The sequence below is a fragment of the Salvelinus alpinus genome, chromosome 7, assembly GCF_045679555.1.
Source record: "Salvelinus alpinus chromosome 7, SLU_Salpinus.1, whole genome shotgun sequence".
NCBI classification, from domain to species: domain Eukaryota; kingdom Metazoa; phylum Chordata; class Actinopteri; order Salmoniformes; family Salmonidae; genus Salvelinus; species Salvelinus alpinus.
The window spans coordinates 79,930,253-79,947,047 of record NC_092092.1 but is presented as its reverse complement, the minus strand read 5'-3'; the positions used below and the strand labels follow the sequence as shown (position 1 = coordinate 79,947,047).

At 41.5% G+C, this 16,795-nt stretch overlaps 1 protein-coding gene across 5 annotated transcripts in view; it reads left to right on the top strand.

Annotated features, from left to right (window-relative positions):
- The first annotated feature begins 794 nt into the window (after positions 1-794).
- Positions 795-16,795, top strand: part of LOC139581743 (glycine receptor subunit alphaZ1-like) — a 92,857-nt gene continuing 76,856 nt past the window's right edge. For 4 of the 5 annotated variants that reach the window (XM_071411837.1, XM_071411834.1, XM_071411838.1 and 1 more), the window contains exon 1: positions 796-1,785. In XM_071411837.1, the coding sequence (XP_071267938.1) occupies positions 1,715-1,785 (71 nt within the window). In that variant the 5' untranslated portion in view covers positions 796-1,714. Of the gene's footprint in view, positions 1,786-16,795 lie in introns of all 5 variants that reach the window. The other variant, XM_071411833.1, reaches the window with a different exon arrangement.

The following is a 16,795-nucleotide window of genomic DNA, read 5'->3' as shown; positions in this document are numbered from 1 at the left end:
CATATATTCATCCGTATTCTAATCGTGCGTATTCTATTCTTTCTATACCGTCCGTGTGCCACGTGATATTTAGTGACTGCGTTCCCGAAAGAGAGCTGCATTAGAAACCGAATCACGTTTCAATGGACAATGTGGACAGCAGTGCCGATGAAATACCGCTACTGCAGAGACAGAGAGGGAGAGATCCTCTCTTTAGATGTCTGCGTGGAGGGAAAACAATATCGATTATACAAAAAAGATCAAACAGAAAATACAAGTGGAGGCAACGAAGCATGATATTGAACAAGATACTTTCTCTCTGTATCCTTTTTTTTTTGCCGCCCTTGCAACGCTCACTTGTCAATCAAAAAGTAACCCACAAGAACATTGAAATAAAAATGAAAATACTTCATGCCGGCTGACAAATTCCCATCAAAAATGAAAATGTAAAAAAGTACATAAATAATTGTATAGTTTGTGACAAGCATTTCGCTACACTCGCAATAATATCTGCTAACCATGGTTATGTGACCAATAAAATGGGATTTGATTTTGAACATTTGAACACGTCAACCAGTGTAGACCCGGGGTGTGCGAACAGTCAACGAAACCAAAAAGTTTATGGACATATGATAACTTAACATTTGATAAATCATGGACTATTCTCTAGTTCCATACCAATGCGCGGGACATTAAAAATATCCAGATGACAACCCCTCTCTCCAATCCGAGCCGCAGCCTAACTAGTTTGAGCAACATGTAGACCAATAACAACGGCATGTGGGCGTGTGTTCAAAGGAGAGGTGCTTTTTTTGAGTTTAGTAAATGACTGCAGCAAGATATACAGTGGTGGTCTGACGTGAGAGCGCTGGGCTATGGGAGGCAATGGAAGAAGAGGCTAGTCACATCACGATTTCACTCATTTTGACATTATTGCGAGGAATTTAAATGAAAGAAGACGAAAACGAGTTGTGAGTCCCGAACTTGATCGGACAATGGAAGTAGCTCTCTGCAGCAGTTCCAACTCACCCCTGGGAGTCAACTACCGAGACACAGAGAGTACCTGCAGAAAAACACCAGTCAGCACGGCCGGGGTAACTACAACTACGTGTGGCTTGAAAGCAACACCTCTGTTTTTGGGATGCATATAAGAGAAAGCGTAAAGAAAAAAAACACTGACTACGTATGTATATATTTCGTGTAACAACTGTGGAATTCCGCTACTGTTCTATGCGTAAGGGATATACAACCACGTAGTTAAACATCACCTGAGATTGAGACTTTCATTGAGACGCAGAGCACATACATTCTCACATTTATCACTGAAGGAGGCAATGGTTCAAATTCACAAATTCCCCTTGTAACAAAACCCTAATTGCCGCTTAGGATAGCAAAGAATAAACGTCGGAAATATCTGTGGTATCGTAGCCTAACGTGCTGTACCCTCAAAGCTACAATAACCCGGACTGAGTGAAATCCCGCAAACCGGTTCTGCTGCTGTCCGTGGTCCTGAAATAAAATACTCATTATTTAGGTTTTTTGAATCAGTAACTGCGGTCTAAGGAAGACGGTTTCATGGCCTGTGCGGTTATGAACATCTTGTGGTTTTCTTGTGACTCTGGAATCTGAAGAAGAAGAAAAACAACAGAAGAATTGCTTACCTTGGACGTCCGAAATCATTCAAGGAATTGGAATTCTACTCCTATTGGTGCTCCTGGAGCTGTAGGTAGCCCGAATGAGACCGGCAAAAATGTATCGAATAAACGCTCTCGGGATCTATTTGTGGGAAACAATAGTATTTTTCAGGTAAGGATCATTATTTATTGACTTTACAGTGCATTCTTAATGTGTTAAATACCATTTTATTGATATCTTGTGGGTGATCAGAATGTATCCTACCATAGCTTAGCATGCGTGGACAAAAGTCTGAATAGAAATGAATCAACACAGCCAATTGATTAGGTTTAATCACACGATTATCAAAGTTCCGTTGGCTTTATTATATATTTATGTAGGCCTAATCATTCCTCTATTGTGAGTGAGTTGCATTAAGTCACACACTACATTACAGTAAGATGTGTGTGAGAGAGACAGCGGGTGCTAACAGCGAACACTAGTGGTCATCAAACGCTAAACGTTGTAAACTCTGATGAGGCATATGTTATCAACAGGCAAGTCAGAGTAAAGAAACTGAGTGCACACTCTCACACACATATCAGGGAAGTTGTGTTGTTGTTGGTGTGTAGGCCTATCCATCACCTACTCACTGAGAAGAGAAATGTCTTGTGTCTGTCTTCATTTCTCTCATGAGGCCAGCACAACTATATGTAAAAGTCTTAGGCTAATACTATTCAACTATTGTGAATCAAATGGACAAATCATGTTTTTTAAGACTTGTATATTTAACAGGATATAAAATGTAAATATGCTGGATGATGACTGTTTTGTTTTCTCCCAGTAACTCCCAGTAACCACATTCATCCTGACCAGTTGGAATATTCTAGTTTTGACATGAATGTCTTTGTATGAATGTAACGACTACTATCAAGCTCGTGATCCTCATACATGAAGTGTATTATTCTCTGTAAATGTGAACAAGGATATCTCCAATGTTCACATTGGAGGGGAGGCAGGTATTCTGTTCAGAGGACAGCTTCTCTCCCATTGGCGCAAACATGGCTCTTTGTCTGTGTATGATGTTGTGCATTGCATGCCTAATCAACATTACGTCCTACATTATATAATCAAATGAATCATCAGAGTTCTTTTTTAGACTACTTTTCATTCTATATTCTATTCTATAGTCCATTGGAATCCAGGTACATTCCTTGCAGACAGACAGTGTTTATTTAGCATTCTGGCCAGCGTGTTTAGCTAATGAAGTAGAATCAGGATTTTGCAGCCTCAGCTCCCACTGCTGAACTCTGCAGTTCTGCTTAATTGATATCTCTTTCCCAGTCTCAACCTAGACCCCCAGACCTCATTTCAAATGCAGACTTATTACTTATGACTTATTACCAAGCATTGATTACTTTGTCAATGTCAAAACAGCCTGATGAATGCACATTGTACACATCATTGTATATACAAACATATTCATTCATATAAATTGCACATTTCTTTCTGAATTTCTATTAATGTTAGGGTTAGTTTGTGGGAAGGTTTGTGGTCATACGCACATCCTTAAAAACATAGGTGCTGGGCTAATAAAGAATACTAGTATAGAACAAGAAGGGCCGTACACTGTTAAAGCTACTAATTCACTGCTTTATCGACACCGTTTAGATTCTAAACGGATCTTCGTCAGGTCGTCAGGGTTAGTTTGTGGCCCATGTGAAAAGTTGCACGCTCGTTTAATGAACGACTATCAGATAAAGTATGCATTTGACACAGCAAGTGAAAACATGTAATTACCTAATCGACGTCTATGTCAAGTCTATGTTAATAATTTGCAAAACATCTGGGAATTACTAGGGCTTGTTCAATCAAAATGCCCTATCCTTGTGCCACCTACCATGAAAACAGTGGGAGGAAATTTTGCATTTCAATCATTCAAAACACATTCTATTGCACAGTATTGTACACACTATGCACTGTATATTAAACAGGATATACACTGTATAGCGCACACTAAACAGGATATACACTGTATAGCCCTTATTAAACAGGATATACACCGTATAGCCCTTATTAAACAGGATATACACCGTATAGCCCTTATTAAACAGGATATACACCGTATAGCCCTTATTAAACAGGATATACACCGTATAGCCCTTATTAAACAGGATATACACCGTATAGCCCTTATTAAACAGGATATACACCATATAGCCCTTATTAAACAGGATATACATTGCTTTCTGCAACGTAGCACACCAATGTGTGGAAGTGAACATGTGGCCCTTATCCACTAACAAGAATCCCAGACCATCACTGGAGAATATGTACGCAGCAAATGTGTCCACACATAGTCTCTCGTGAATAAATATTCACTGATTTAAATTCAATTGAAGGACTAACACTAAAATTAGTACCTCACATTTGTGCAGAAAAATGCTAGTCTCAACATTGTAGAATGTGGCTGTATGGTGTTTTTTAAATGTTTTTTTATTATCTTGTATTTTATGCCATCTTTAACACCATGACACGTATGTTTGGGACTTATTACTCTCAGTTGAATAGTTAAATCAACCAAATACATGCACAGTTTTCCATAGCAAAATTGGAATATGGAATAATCTATTTAGGAAAAAATTTGTTGAATTGACTTCTATGGATTTTTCTATTTCATACAATGCTTTCTAAATTGAACTGGAAAATGTAAAGCTAATTTATAATTGACTTGCTGATTATGTCATGTATTCCCCCCAGTATCACCTGGCCTATAGGCTCATGAATAGGGTTGCAAAGGGTGGGTATATTGCTGGAAACTTTCAAAGTTTACCAGTAAACGACCGGAATTTTGGTATCTTTCAAGGATTTTATGTAATCTAGCACAAGACATATTGTGGCCCTTTTTGGGTACTTCAGATTATCACAGGTGTCTGTAATTATCTCTGGCCCTCTGTGTGGCCTTATTACATGTAACATATATGGGAAAATAAAATAAAGAGAGTGACAAAGCTGTAAAACATTATCCTAAATATAAACCACCAATTTAGTAAATACCATATCCTTTATATATTTTTTTAACACCGTTATTTTACTATGTCGCTGTATATTTGTTGTCAATGTTTTGACGTCAAACTCGTGGCAGTTGTGAAAAACGTCAATAGTAGGAAGAGTTGCAGAGTTAATTGAAAATAATGCTATTGTTGATTAGACACTCTTTTCATTAATTAGGCTATCTTCTCTTGAACTATGTGGTCCGCCCACTAGAAACGCATTGACAGCATGGACACAGATATAAAAAAATTAGTAATATATATTCATATATTTTTCAAAGCTATTCAAGTATAAATTACCAAAGATTTTCTGTTAATTACCAAAATGACTAAAGATTCCTGTAACTTCCAGTAGCTTTGCAACTCTACTCATGAAACGTAACCTTGAGTTGGCCTTGAACAGCAGAAAGCAGTGACACTGCTTACATGCACAGACACCACAGCACCAGTTGTATCCAGTCACCTATATAGAATTAGTCCTTTAAAACCTCATTTCATCACAGATTTGAACGCCATGTCTTTATTAAATCGTATTTACACACACGGTGCTGTTCAGCAAGCCATGTCATGTCCACTGTGATAGTGATGGTGATGACAGGCACTTGTTTTCAGGTCAGATAGGCTGTACTACATGTATTGTCAGAACAGATGGGTGGGAAAGCTGGATATATTTAATTATAAATGTATAAACCTCTAATAAAAAAAACTATTGACTAGCTCAGTGGAGTTCACGATCCCTTACAATCACACATTTTAGCCAGGTTTATTTCCAAAGCTTGATGTATGATAATACATTAATGATCAACATAGACAAAGACAGATAGCACTATAAATAACATAGCTTTTTTTAAATCAATGGCCTCACCTCTCTTTCTACCCAGTCACGGAGAAAGAAATGGAGGAATTCGTAGCTCTGAATTCAATTAAATCTGTCATTCACCGACTATGTTCTATTGTCCGCACCAGTTCCAATGCATGTCCAATATGTTGTTCTATACAGCATGCTGTACTGTACTGCATGCTAACATTGTACGGAGCATTAATTCATGTCATGTTTCACTTCTTGATCTTTAAAACCATATTTAATCAGCTCAACACAATAACACTCCGAAAGACAAATGCATGACCTTATGCTGCACACGTTCCTCATTCATTTTGTGTCATGTTTTTTTTTATTTATTTTTTTATTTATGTTTATGATGATTCTTGGTTTATTAACAGACATTACGTTAACAGTTTGAAAAGGAGATCAGAACGGACCTCCTCCTATCTGTGCCAGGGACTGGCATGGGATGAAGGCTTTGGTAGGGCTTTGATTTCTCAGAAAAGCCAGGATGAGATCAATTAGGATTCTGGTCTTCAGAGGCTTTATTAAGAACATAATGAGGTACACTTAGCGCTAATGATTGGTGCTCCACATTAAAGTATGCAGAGCTCAGAGACTGTTTGCATATTATTCTCTCTGGTGCTGGGAGTCAGCTGTTTTTTACTGCTGCCTCAGCACTGGCCACGCGGACCAAGTCTCTCCACAGTTGGCCGTGGCCTGCCAAGCAAGCATTGATCAGAAATAATTATAAAAGTAAATCTAAACTTTGATCATGCAAAACCCAGGAGAAGTCACTCGGGACGGGATAAGCCCAGACAGAAGGAAGGAAATCAAAGATGATCTTGATGATATCCCCATAGGTGTAGAATCCTGATTCCTGTCATTTTTGAGTGGGATTGACTTCTAGGCCTATTGATGATGTGATTTAGTGTTTTAGGGGTCTATCCTACATTCATAGATTTTTTTTCAAACCGAAGGGCCCCGATAATGTAAGGAGAAAGAGTGTGTTGGTCCCAGATTTTCTTGGTGCAAATTCCTGTGGTTTTGTGTGAGATTAACCTCTATAGATGTTGTGATTTAGTGTGGTAGCGATGCTAAACATTCCTCATCAATTATTTTCCCTCTATTATACCAAACCCCACAATAATGTAAGGAGAAAGAGTGTGCCGGTCCCCTAATTTCACACTGTCAAACAGATTCCTGCGTGGCCCACTGCATGGGCCCATGCTAGCTGTCTAAGGCTATCATCTCTGTAGAGGACACTGTCTAATCTCTCTATGACTAAACTGATTGTGTCGTCAGTTCGAGGGTGTTTGTTCAATACTATATTTAAAAGCTTTTTAACATAGCGTTAGATCATGGTATTATCTGTATTGTGTGTGTCCTAACAATAGTTTATTTGCAGCGCTTGATCCCTCGTACTAACCTCGTGGTCACAGCCGACTATTGCATTTTAGGTGATTATGATAGGATTCCACTGTGTTGTGTGGTAATTAACTGGTATTAGAATAATCCTTGATACACTGCATTTTCTGCTGAAAGAAAATTCCACGCAAAACATTCTAGAATTCAAAGTTCTAGAATTCTAAAAGTTCTAGAATTCTAATAGTACTCGAAGAATTCTAGAATTCTAGGCTATATATTCTAGACTTGTGTGTCTTGGTATGGATGGATATTGATGGTTAGTATAGAAGTGTAACTCTTAGGAATATTACATCAATGAACCATAATGGCACCATCGATGGAAGAGACGCAGTGATTTGTCAGACTTGACAGAAACTGTTTGGTCTGCAGATAGGTTCAGGGTATCAGAGTTCTAGGGCCACCAGGGCTTCAGGGTATCAGTTAACCCACCAGGGCTTCAGGGTATCAGTTAACCCACCAGGGCTTCAGGGTATCAGTTAACCCAACAGGGCTTCAGGGTATCAGTTAACCCACCAGAGCTTCAGGGTATCAGTTAACCCAACAGGGCTTCAGGGTATCAGTTAACCCACCAGGGCTTCAGGGTATCAGTTAACCCACCAGGGCTTCAGGGTATCAGTTAACCCACCAGGGCTTCAGGGTATCAGTTAACCCACCAGGGCTTCAGGGTATCAGTTAACCCACCAGGGCTTCAGGGTATCAGTTAACCCAACAGGGCTTCAGGGTATCAGTTAACCCACCAGGGCTTCAGGGTATCAGTTAACCCAACAGGGCTTCAGGGTATCAGTTAACCCACCAGCGCTTCAGGGTATCAGTTAACCCAACAGGGCTTCAGGGTATCAGTTAACCCACCAGGGCTTCAGGGTATCAGTTAACCCACCAGGGCTTCAGGGTATCAGTTAACCCACCAGGGCTTCAGGGTATCAGTTAACCCACCAGGGCTTCAGGGTATCAGTTAACCCACCAGGGCTTCAGGGTATCAGTTAACCCAACAGGGCTTCAGGGTATCAGTTAACCCAACAGGGCTTCAGGGTATCAGTTAACCCACCAGGGCTTCAGGGTATCAGTTAACCCACCAGGGCTTCAGGGTATCAGTTAACCCACCAGGGCTTCAGGGTATCAGTTAACCCACCAGGGCTTCAGGGTATCAGTTAACCCACCAGGGCTTCAGGGTATCAGTTAACCCACCAGGGCTTCAGGGTATCAGTTAACCCAACAGGGCTTCAGGGTATCAGTTAACCCACCAGGGCTTCAGGGTATCAGTTAACCCACCAGGGCTTCAGGGTATCAGTTAACCCAACAGGGCTTCAGGGTATCAGTTAACCCAACAGGGCTTCAGGGTATCAGTTAACCCACCAGGGCTTCAGGGTATCAGTTAACCCACCAGGGCTTCAGGGTATCAGTTAACCCACCAGGGCTTCAGGGTATCAGTTAACCCACCAGGGCTTCAGGGTATCAGTTAACCCAACAGGGCTTCAGGGTATCAGTTAACCCACCAGGGCTTCAGGGTATCAGTTAACCCACCAGGGCTTCAGGGTATCAGTTAACCCAACAGGGCTTCGGGGTATCAGTTAACCCACCAGGGCTTCAGGGTATCAGTTAACCCAACAGGGCTTCTTTTGGCCGTCACAATCGTCACCTAATGTTAAAAATTAGACCTGCAACACTGATAGTGTTGACCGTTATCAACACTGTCCAGTCATCAGTGTGAATATAGAATCAACTTATTTGGCAGTGATTAGGACAACATACACGCCTTTCCAATGGCACATTTCCAAAAAAAACGACACAGCAGCAAAACCGCAAACAAAAGCGTAAACGATAGCGAGGAACCATTGAAAATCTAGGAATGCATCCAAAATGGCACAGTATTCCCTCCTATATAGTGCTCCTATATAGTGCTCTTATATAGTGCTCTTATATAGTGCTCTTATATAGTGCTCTTATATAGTGCTCCTATATAGTGCTCTTATATAGTGCTCTTATATAGTGCTCCTATATAGTGCTCCTATATAGTGCTCCTATATAGTGCTCCTATATAGTGCTCCTATATAGTGCACTACTGGTCAAAAGCAGTGCACTATAGGGTACCATTGTAGTATACTATATAGCCTTCACGTGCCATTTCAATGAGTGAGTTCTATGAAGCCTGATGCGTAGAGAGTGTAGAGAGAGTAGTGCTTGGCTGACCCCAGCAGCAGCCTCTGGGGTAGTTGGTGCCTGCCCATGTGACAGTAAAGCAGCAGCACAGCCTGGCCAGTGACCTGGCAGTTATGGTGGCCCACGCACACACAGACTGGTAGCAGTATGGAGAGACAGCAACGTTCCTCATTTACAGTACTTCAGTGTTCTATGTCCATCCTTGTGTGATCTGTATTCTGTTTAGATTACTGATGGGGGCAGTTGGTTCATATGTTAGTCTACTGATGGGGGCAGTTGGTTAATATGTTAGACTACTGATGGGGGCAGTTGGTTAATATGTTAGTCTACTGATGGGGGCAATTGGTTAATATGTTAGTCTACTGATGGGGGCAGTTGGTTCATATGTTAGACTACTGATGGGGCAGTTGGTTAATATGTTAGTCTACTGATGGGGCAGTTGGTTAATATGTTAGACTACTGATGGGGCAGTTGGTTAATATGTTAGTCTACTGATGGGGGCAGTTGGTTCATATGTTAGTCTACTGATGGGGCAGTTGGTTAATATGTTAGACTACTGATGGGGGCAGTTGGTTAATATGTTAGTCTACTGATGGGGCAGTTGGTTAATATGTTAGACTACTGATGGGGCAGTTGGTTAATATGTTAGTCTACTGATGGGGGCAGTTGGTTCATATGTTAGTCTACTGATGGGGCAGTTGGTTAATATGTTAGACTACTGATGGGGGCAGTTGGTTAATATGTTAGTCTACTGATGGGGAAGTTGGTTAATATGTTAGTCTACTGATGGGGGCAGTTGGTTCATATGTTAGTCTACTGATGGGGCAGTTGGTTCATATGTTAGTCTACTGATGGGGCAGTTGGTTAATATGTTAGACTACTGATGGGGGCAGTTGGTTAATATGTTAGTCTACTGATGGGGGCAGTTGGTTAATATGTTAGTCTACTGATGGGGGCAGTTGGTTAATATGTTAGTCTACTGATGGGGGCAGTTGGTTAATATGTTAGACTACTGATGGGGGGCAGTTGGTTAATATGTTAGACTACTGATGGGGGCAGTTGGTTAATATGTTAGACTACTGATGGGGGCAGTTGGTTAATATGTTAGACTACTGATGGGGCAGTTGGTTAATATGTTAGACTACTGATGGGGGGCAGTTGGTTAATATGTTAGACTACTGATGGGGGCAGTTGGTTAATATGTTAGACTACTGATGGGGGGCAGTTGGTTAACATGTTAGACTACTGATGGGGCAGTTGGTTAATATGTTAGTCTACTGGTGGGGGGCAGTTGGTTAATATGTTAGACTACTGATGGGGGCAGTTGGTTAATATGTTAGACTACTGATGGGGCAGTTGGTTAATATGTTAGTCTACTGGTGGGGGGCAGTTGGTTAATATGTTAGACTACTGATGGGGGCAGTTGGTTAATATGTTAGACTACTGATGGGGCAGTTGGTTAATATGTTTGTCTACTGGTGGGGGGCAGTTGGTTAATATGTTAGTCTACTGGTGGGGGGCAGTTGGTTAATATGTTAGACTACTGATGGGGCAGTTGGTTAATATGTTAGACTACTGGTGGGGGGCAGTTGGTTAATATGTTAGTCTACTGGTGGGGGGCAGTTGGTTAATATGTTAGACTACTGATGGGGGCAGTTGGTTAATATGTTAGACTACTGATGGGGCAGTTGGTTAATATGTTAGTCTACTGGTGGGGGGCAGTTGGTTAATATGTTAGACTACTGATGGGGGCAGTTGGTTAATATGTTAGACTACTGATGGGGCAGTTGGTTAATATGTTAGACTACTGATGGGGCAGTTGGTTAATATGTTAGAGTACTGATGGGGGCAGTTGGTTAATATGTTAGACTACTGATGGGGCAGTTGGTTAATATGTTAGTCTACTGGTGGGGGGCAGTTGGTTAATATGTTAGACTACTGATGGGGGGCAGTTGGTTAATATGTTAGTCTACTGATGGGGGGCAGTTCGTTAATATGTTAGACTACTGATGGGGGGCAGTTGGTTAATATGTTAGACTACTGATGGGGGGCAGTTGGTTAATATGTTAGACTACTGATGGGGGCAGTTGGTTAATATGTTAGTCTACTGATGGGGGGCAGTTGGTTAATATGTTAGTCTACTGATGGGGGGCAGTTGGTTAATATGTTAGACTACTGATGGGGGCAGTTGGTTAATATGTTAGTCTACTGATGGGGGGCAGTTGGTTAATATGTTAGTCTACTGATGGGGGGCAGTTGGTTAATATGTTAGACTACTGATGGGGGCAGTTGGTTAATATGTTAGTCTACTGATGGGGGGCAGTTGGTTAATATGTTAGACTACTGATGGGGGGCAGTTGGTTAATATGTTAGACTACTGATGGGGGCAGTTGGTTAATATGTTAGTCTACTGATGGGGGGCAGTTGGTTAATATGTTAGTCTACTGATGGGGGGCAGTTGGTTAATATGTTAGACTACTGATGGGGGACAGTTGGTTAATATGTTAGACTACTGATGGGGGGCAGTTGGTTAATATGTTAGACTACTGATGAGGGCAGTTGGTTAATATGTTAGACTACTGATGGGGGGCAGTTGGTTAATATGTTAGACTACTGATGGGGGGCAGTTGGTTAATATGTTAGACTACTGATGGGGGCAGTTGGTTAATATGTTAGTCTACTGATGGGGGCAGTTGGTTAATATGTTAGACTACTGATGGGGGGCAGTTGGTTAATATGTTAGACTACTGATGGGGCAGTTGGTTAATATGTTAGTCTACTGATGGGGGCAGTTGGTTAATATGTTAGTCTACTGATGGGGCAGTTGGTTAATATGTTAGACTACTGATGGGGGGCAGTTGGTTAATATGTTAGACTACTGATGGGGGGCAGTTGGTTAATATGTTAGTCTACTGATGGGGCAGTTGGTTAATATGTTAGACTACTGATGGGGGCAGTTGGTTAATATGTTAGACTACTGATGGGGCAGTTGGTTAATATGTTAGTCTACTGGTGGGGCAGTTGGTTAATATGTTAGTCTACTGGTGGGGCAGTTGGTTAATATGTTAGACTACTGATGGGGGGCAGTTGGTTAATATGTTAGACTACTGATGGGGCAGTTGGTTAATATGTTAGTCTACTGGTGGGGCAGTTGGTTAATATGTTAGACTACTGATGGGGGGCAGTTGGTTAATATGTTAGACTACTGATGGGGCAGTTGGTTAATATGTTAGTCTACTGGTGGGGCAGTTGGTTAATATGTTAGACTACTGATGGGGGGCAGTTGGTTAATATGTTAGACTACTGATGGGGCAGTTGGTTAATATGTTAGACTACTGATGGGGGGCAGTTGGTTAATATGTTAGACTACTGATGGGGGGCAGTTGGTTAATATGTTAGTCTACTGATGGGGGGCAGTTGGTTAATATGTTAGACTACTGATGGGGCAGTTGGTTAATATGTTAGTCTACTGGTGGGGCAGTTGGTTAATATGTTAGACTACTGATGGGGGGCAGTTGGTTAATATGTTAGTCTACTGGTGGGGCAGTTGGTTAATATGTTAGACTACTGATGGGGGGCAGTTGGTTAATATGTTAGACTACTGATGGGGCAGTTGGTTAATATGTTAGACTACTGATGGGGGGCAGTTGGTTAATATGTTAGACTACTGATGGGGGGCAGTTGGTTAATATGTTAGACTACTGATGGGGGGCAGTTGGTTAATATGTTAGACTACTGATGGGGCAGTTGGTTAATATGTTAGACTACTGATGGGGGGCAGTTGGTTAATATGTTAGACTACTGATGGGGGCAGTTGGTTAATATGTTAGACTACTGATGGGGGCAGTTGGTTAATATGTTAGTCTACTGATGGGGGCAGTTGGTTAATATGTTAGACTACTGATGGGGGGCAGTTGGTTAATATGTTAGACTACTGATGGGGGGCAGTTGGTTAATATGTTAGACTACTGATGGGGGCAGTTGGTTAATATGTTAGACTACTGATGGGGGGCAGTTGGTTAATATGTTAGACTACTGATGGGGGCAGTTGGTTAATATGTTAGTCTACTGATGGGGGCAGTTGGTTAATATGTTAGACTACTGATGGGGGGCAGTTGGTTAATATGTTAGACTACTGATGGGGGGCAGTTGGTTAATATGTTAGACTACTGATGGGGGCAGTTGGTTAATATGTTAGACTACTGATGGGGGGCAGTTGGTTAATATGTTAGTCTACTGATGGGGGGCAGTTGGTTAATATGTTAGTCTACTGATGGGGGGCAGTTGGTTAATATGTTAGACTACTGATGGGGGGCAGTTGGTTAATATGTTAGCCTACTGATGGGGGGCAGTTGGTTAATATGTTAGTCTACTGATGGGGGGCAGTTGGTTAATATGTTAGACTACTGATGGGGGGCAGTTGGTTAATATGTTAGTCTACTGATGGGGGCAGTTGGTTAATATGTTAGTCTACTGATGGGGGGCAGTTGGTTACTATGTTAGACTACTGATGGGGCAGTTGGTTAATATGTTAGTCTACTGATGGGGCAGTTGGTTAATATGTTAGTCTACTGATGGGGGGCAGTTGGTTAATATGTTAGTCTACTGATGGGGGCAGTTGGTTAATATGTTAGACTACTGATGGGGGGCAGTTGGTTAATATGTTAGTCTACTGATGGGGGGCAGTTGGTTAATATGTTAGTCTACTGATGAGGGCAGTTGGTTAATATGTTAGTCTACTGATGGGGCAGTTGGTTAATATGTTAGTCTACTGATGGGGGGCAGTTGGTTACTATGTTAGACTACTGATGGGGCAGTTGGTTAATATGTTAGTCTACTGATGGGGCAGTTGGTTAATATGTTAGTCTACTGATGGGGTGCAGTTGGTTAATATGTTAGTCTACTGATGGGGGCAGTTGGTTAATATGTTAGACTACTGATGGGGGGCAGTTGGTTAATATGTTAGACTACTGATGAGGGCAGTTGGTTAATATGTTAGTCTACTGATGAGGGCAGTTGGTTAATATGTTAGACTACTGATGGGGCAGTTGGTTAATATGTTAGTCTACTGATGGGGCAGTTGGTTAATATGTTAGTCTACTGATGGGGGGCAGTTGGTTAATATGTTAGTCTACTGATGGGGCAGTTGGTTAATATGTTAGTCTACTGATGGGGGGCAGTTGGTTACTATGTTAGACTACTGATGGGGCAGTTGGTTAATATGTTAGTCTACTGATGGGGCAGTTGGTTAATATGTTAGTCTACTGATGGGGGGCAGTTGGTTAATATGTTAGTCTACTGATGGGGCAGTTGGTTAATATGTTAGTCTACTGATGGGGCAGTTGGTTAATATGTTAGTCTACTGATGGGGGGCAGTTGGTTAATATGTTAGACTACTGATGGGGCAGTTGGTTAATATGTTAGTCTACTGATGGGGCAGTTGGTTAATATGTTAGTCTACTGATGGGGGGCAGTTGGTTAATATGTTAGTCTACTGATGGGGGGCAGTTGGTTAATATGTTAGTCTACTGATGGGGCAGTTGGTTAATATGTTAGTCTACTGATGGGGGGCAGTTGGTTACTATGTTAGACTACTGATGGGGCAGTTGGTTAATATGTTAGTCTACTGATGGGGCAGTTGGTTAATATGTTAGTCTACTGATGGGGGGCAGTTGGTTAATATGTTAGTCTACTGATGGGGCAGTTGGTTAATATGTTAGTCTACTGATGGGGCAGTTGGTTAATATGTTAGTCTACTGATGGGGGCAGTTGGTTAATATGTTAGACTACTGATGGGGCAGTTGGTTAATATGTTAGTCTACTGATGGGGCAGTTGGTTAATATGTTAGTCTACTGATGGGGCAGTTGGTTAATATGTTAGTCTACTGATGGGGCAGTTGGTTAATATGTTAGTCTACTGATGGGGGGCAGTTGGTTAATATGTTAGTCTACTGATGGGGCAGTTGGTTAATATGTTAGTCTACTGATGGGGCAGTTGGTTAATATGTTAGTCTACTGATGGGGGGCAGTTGGTTAATATGTTAGTCTACTGATGGGGGCAGTTGGTTCATATGTTAGACTACTGATGGGGGCAGTTGGTTAATATGTTAGTCTACTGATGGGGGCAGTTGGTTAATATGTTAGTCTACTGATGGGGCAGTTGGTTAATATGTTAGTCTACTGATGGGGGCAGTTGGTTAATATGTTAGTCTACTGATGGGGGCAGTTGGTTAATATGTTAGTCTACTGATGGGGCAGTTGGTTAATATGTTAGTCTACTGATGGGGCAGTTGGTTAATATGCTCGTCTACTGATGGGGGCAGTTGGTTAATATGTTAGTCTACTGATGGGGCAGTTGGTTAATATGTTAGTCTACTGATGGGGGGCAGTTGGTTAATATGTTAGACTACTGATGGGGGCAGTTGGTTAATATGTTAGTCTACTGATGGGGGCAGTTGGTTAATATGTTAGACTACTGATGGGGCAGTTGGTTAATATGTTAGTCTACTGATGGGGCAGTTGGTTAATATGTTAGACTACTGATGGGGCAGTTGGTTAATATGTTAGTCTACTGATGGGGCAGTTGGTTAATATGCTAGTCTACTGATGGGGTCAGTTGGTTAATATGTTAGTCTACTGATGGGGCAGTTGGTTAATATGTTAGTCTACTGATGGGGGCAGTTGGTTAATATGTTAGTCTACTGATGCGGGCAGTTGGTTAATATGTTAGTCTACTGATGGGGCAGTTGGTTAATATGTTAGTCTACTGATGGGGGCAGTTGGTTAATATGCTAGTCTACTGATGGGGGCAGTTGGTTAATATGTTAGTCTACTGATGGGGCAGTTGGTTAATATGTTAGTCTACTGATGGGGGCAGTTGGTTAATATGTTAGTCTACTGATGGGGGCAGTTGGTTAATATGTTAGTCTACTGATGGGGCAGTTGGTTAATATGTTAGTCTACTGATGGGGCAGTTGGTTAATATGTTAGTCTACTGATGGGGGGCAGTTGGTTAATATGTTAGACTACTGATGGGGGCAGTTGGTTAATATGTTAGTCTACTGATGGGGGCAGTTGGTTAATATGCTAGTCTACTGATGGGGGCAGTTGGTTAATATGTTAGTCTACTGATGGGGCAGTTGGTTAATATGTTAGTCTACTGATGGGGCAGTTGGTTAATATGGGGCAGTTGGTTAATATGTTAGTCTACTGATGGGGGCAGTTGGTTAATATGTTAGTCTACTGATGGGGCAGTTGGTTAATATGTTAGTCTACTGATGGGGCAGTTGGTTAATATGTTAGTCTACTGATGGGGGCAGTTGGTTAATATGTTAGTCTACTGATGGGGGCAGTTGGTTAATATGTTAGTCTACTGATGGGGGCAGTTGGTTAATATGTTAGTCTACTGATGGGGGCAGTTGGTTAATATGTTAGTCTACTGATGGGGCAGTTGGTTAATATGTTAGTCTACTGATGGGGGCAGTTGGTTAATATGTTAGTCTACTGATGGGGGCAGTTGGTTAATATGTTAGTCTACTGATGGGGCAGTTGGTTAATATGCTAGTCTACTGATGGGGGCAGTTGGTTAATATGTTAGTCTGCTGATGGGGCAGTTGGTTAATATGTTAGACTACTGATGGGGGCAGTTGGTTAATATGTTAGTCTACTGATGGGGGCAGTTGGTTAATATGTTAGTCTACTGATGGGGCAGTTGGTTAATATGTGTAGGAATACCTTTTGC